Source organism: Nicotiana tabacum, chromosome 4 (genome assembly GCF_000715075.1).
Source record: "Nicotiana tabacum cultivar K326 chromosome 4, ASM71507v2, whole genome shotgun sequence".
NCBI lineage: Eukaryota > Viridiplantae > Streptophyta > Magnoliopsida > Solanales > Solanaceae > Nicotiana > Nicotiana tabacum.
The window spans coordinates 140482459-140487096 of record NC_134083.1 but is presented as its reverse complement, the minus strand read 5'-3'; the positions used below and the strand labels follow the sequence as shown (position 1 = coordinate 140487096).

The 4638-nt window shown below is 39.3% G+C and overlaps 1 protein-coding gene across 1 annotated transcript; it reads left to right on the top strand.

The window, feature by feature from the left end:
* The first annotated feature begins 3540 nt into the window (after positions 1 to 3540).
* On the top strand, positions 3541 to 4389 carry LOC142180144 (uncharacterized). The gene has a single exon (XM_075251076.1). The coding sequence runs from the start codon at positions 3541 to 3543 to the stop codon at positions 4387 to 4389; it is 849 nt and encodes a 282-aa protein (XP_075107177.1).
* Positions 4390 to 4638: the final 249 nt, after the last annotated feature.

Genomic DNA, 4638 nt, shown 5'->3' with positions numbered 1-4638 from the left:
ATCAATGTCTTAACATGCCAGTAAAACTAGCTACGATCATAGAGGCAGCTTCTTTGTCAGAGGAACCTCGGATTTTATAGGATGTGATAGAGACACCCATTTCATGAAGTTTATTGTATATCTGATGTTCAGCTAAACCATCGATATTCCATTCTGTGATACTTCTTCCTTCGTGGGAAGAGGTAGAAAGGAAAGCATTTTCTTCGTACTGAAGATCGGGAAAGGAAGGGCGCTTATGATAATTTTTTCGATTATGGAATCGATCACTGGAATGTTTTTGAAGAAGGGCTTATTTCTCCTGAATTACAGTGACAATACCTATTGGTGACCCTAAACCGAATTATCCACCACAATCATACGCTCGACCTCCTTACCGTCGTACTATTTTCTTCAAGCAATCCAAGCTTACCTCGCAGTACATTCATCCCATGTTGTGCAGAAAGTAGACTCTTGGTAGGATCCTCATCAAAAATCATGCAAGCGCTAACCTGCTCATAGGAGATAGCCCACTTGTATATCCTCATCTCGACCTCCTCTAACTTCATTGCTATAGTTGCATCCATCATGAAATCAACTAACCTCCCTGGGTCCATACTGATCTGCCATCCGTAAGAATCCCTTTATTTATTAACCTCACCCGGAGGCCCAACAATACGTTATCAAGCCCTTCTCGCCACATCCAAAACTTCCTAGTCATAGAAACCACGTTAGAGATCATCTCCTTCGAGCCATCAACACTGGAAATGTCGATTTGGTCCTAAAGTCGCAGCACACAACCATCTCGGATAACTTTCTCTTAGGTTCCATCTCTCCACACCGCGCCTATAGGAAAACAAATGAAGACCAACATGCCGATGAGCCTCAACGCATTCAATAAAGGACGACGACACCATGATATTAACAAGAGTTCCACCTAATTCGGAGTGTTGTCGTCATTCTTCTGGCCACTAGTTTCACCTTTGCCCTTCCTTGGATTTGGGCAATCTCTTTTGAAGTGACTTGGTTGATCACAATTGTAGCAATTTCTAGCTCTTGATTTGGATCGGTTCTCAGACTTCCCACGAGCTCCAAATCTACCATAGTTGCTCGAACTACTTTGATAACTCCTGCCTCTACCTTCTGTGATCAGAGCATGTCCTTGACTTTCAAGCTTCTTTCTCATCTTCTCATTGAGTAAAAGAGTCGAGGTGACATCTTTCAACTCAATGGTAGTCTTACCGTGCAGGATGGTTGTTGCCAGATTATCGTACGAAGAGAGCAACGAGTTCAACAACAAGATGGCTTTATCTTCTTCCTCGATTTTCACTCCGAGATTGGCGAGCTATGTGATTAGTCCATTAAACACATTTAAATGTGACAAACAATTCATACCTTTACCCATCTGTAGGGCGTATAGCTGCTTCTTCAGGTACAATTTATTTGTTAGCGTTTTGGACATGTATAGGGTTTCCAACCTTGCCCAAATGCCACGTGTGGTGTCTTCATCAATGATGTTATTTACCACATCATCTGATAAGTGTAACATGATTGCACTAGCAGCCCTTTAATCTAAGTCAGTCCAATCCTGAGCTTTGGTATCAGGCATTTTGGCATCAGCATCTAGTACCTTATGTAATCCTTATTGTATGAGCAGACCTCTCATCCTTCTTTGCCTTGTTGAGAAATCTCCGTTAAATTTTGCTACCCATACTTTACTCCGGACATTTTTGTTTTTTACCGAGTATATTACTACTGACAGTGAATAGTATTTTGGTGAACGAGCAGAATCTGTGCTCTGATACCAGTTGTTAGGAATAAACTCCCTATAAAAATAATATTCACAATAATAAAAGCGGAATAATAACGTAGCACCGAGATACGGTAATTAACAAGAATAAAAGAGTGACAACGACACCAAGATTATTACGTGAAAAACCCTTTTGAATAAGGGAAAAACCACGGCCCTGAGAGAAGCAACTGATATCACTATAGTAAGGAATTTTTACACTTTGTAGGTCCGAGTAAAATACTCCAAAGACCAGTACAACACTCAAAAGAAATAACCCTCTTTTGATATTCCCACCTCACTGCAATATCGCTCACTCTCTATTTTTCTCACAGACTATTTTCTTATGCCCTGTCTGTAATGCCTCACTCTTTCTTTCTCTCTCTTTTTGGTGTGTCTTCAATTGAAACAAAACCGTGCTATTTATAGCAAAGAAATTACTCACGTGACGTCATCAATGACCTCACTATAGTATAAACACAAGAAAATTTGTCTTCCATTTTTCTATATTCAAAGAAGACAAAATTCTCAATTCAAACTTTCATACATGGGGCTGGACCTCACAAAACTAACACAAAAATGTAATGGGTTTGGAATTTTCTAAAGTTGCATCATTTATTTAAAGATGAACTTGGCTGAATTTCAATTTGGCTTTTGTGTAGTCAAAATGGAGAAAATATTTTGGATCAAGGGGTACATAATTTTTATCTCATGCCTATTTAACAAAAATTATATTAGAGTGTGTTCTCATTGTTCTGAGTTGTATGACAATGTTGTTTGAGGTCTGAAGGTACCTCGATTGTTATGAAGATTTATTTTTTTTAGTCTTCATCAATTGTGAGAGTCTGCGTCGAGTGGAGTTATTCTGATAATTAGGGTTTTAGTTCGCCGATTTTCATCTGGCTGAGTTCATAGGGTCTGTTAGGTTTTCTTATTGGAGCTTATTTCAAAGATTAGGGTTCTTCTATTGCTGATACAAGGCTGTCTCCTTCCGGTCGCGAAGGTGTTGGTAACATCGTCTCTCTCATCATCTGTTTTGTTATTGCCTCTGCTTGTTGCTTGAGATTTGTGAGTTGTAAAGCCAATTGGTTGTCTGTTATCCTTAAACTGTTGCCGTTCTATTTGGTATTGTGTGGGATTTTTCATATGCTATAACGATTGATAACATTACTTCTCCCTCCGATGTTACTCATGTTGCTGACAAAGGAAACTCTTCTTCCTCTCGTCCAACTGCTTTCCATCTTGATGACTATACTCACCCGTGTCATCCTCTTTATTTACATCCGCCCGATGTCTTAGGAGCCTCTCCAGTCACCACTCCTTTCGATGTCACTAGCTATGGAAGCTGGCATGGAAATATTCTGGTCGCCCTATCTATGCGCAATAAATTGGACTTTATTAATGTCATTACTAACAAACCACTTGTTGGTTCCCCTATAGTCAGGCAATGGAAACATTGTAATGATTTAGTTGTGTCTTGGCTGACCAATTCTCTCACCAAGGAGATTTTCCATAGTGTTGAGTATTCAGAACTGGCCAAAGACATTTGGCGTGAGTTAGAGGAGAGATATGGTATGGCTGATGGTGCTAGAATTTTTGAACTTAAGAAGGAGTTATCTCACATGTCTCAGGGTCCTTTGGACATAGCCTCTTTCTTCAACAAAATAAAACAACTTTGAGATGAAATAGCTTCCATTTCTGTTAATCACCTCTCTGTATGCACATGTGGGGGAAATAAAAAGGCTTAGGAAGTGCAGAAGGTATATCAATTCTTAATGGGGCTCAATGAGACTTACCTTCCATTCAGAAGAAATATCTTGATAATAAAACCCCTTCCATCTATGAGTACAGCTTATGGGACTCTACTAAGTGACGAGAAACAAAGGCAAGTATCTTTCATTTCTCAGTTTCCTTCAAACTCTGCTTCTTTTAATGCTGGAGTGTCCAAGCAGCCTTTCCCCTCCAAAGTCACTTCCAGTCCTCAGTGGTCCTCTATCATTTGCAAGTACTGTAAGAAACTAGGGCATTCTATTAAAAAGTGCTACAAGCTACATGGTTTTCCTCAAAATTTCAAATTCACTAAAGGTAATGCACCTAGGAGAACTGCATCACATGTTGAAGTTCAATCTCCTGTTAACTCTGATGAGATTGGAAATGCTGGTGGTCCTGCCATGCATACTGAGTTTGAGCAGCTTTACACTTTGCCTGGGTTGACCAAGGATCAATACTCTCAGTTGATCACTCTGCTTCAACAGTCTCGCCTCTCTGATTTTCCTACTACTCCAAACCTTTTGGCTATTGCTAATTTTACTGGTAAGTTGTTGCCTGAGAATGGTTTGTTTATAACTTGTCTACTTACTAAAATAAAGAATACTATTTGGATCATAGATGTTGGAGCATCTGGTCACATGACTTTTGATAAGTCCCTTCTCTTTGACATTCAGACTCTACCCATTCCATACTTAGTTTCTCTTCCTAATAGTTATAAAGTTAGAGTTACCAATATTGGTTCATTAACTTTGTCTCCTGATCTTACCCTTCATAATGTTCTTTATGTCCCCAGCTTTCAACACAATCTCATTCCTATTTATAAGTTAGTTGAAAAGCCTGGTGATATAGTTTAATTTACCAACACTGGTTGTACTCTATAGGGCCCTTCACTAAAGAAGCCAGTGGTGCTAGGTAGACCAGACAATAGACTTTACAAGCTGTTTCAACTTCTTGCAAATTCTGGTCTTTTGTGTTGTCATTCTACTTTACCCACTATTTTTTCTTGTTCTATTCCCTGTAATCTTTCCTCTACTGAATGTCTTAGTTCACCTAGTAGTCATGCAAGCTTGTCTGTTGATCACACAAATGTAACCACTGATGCA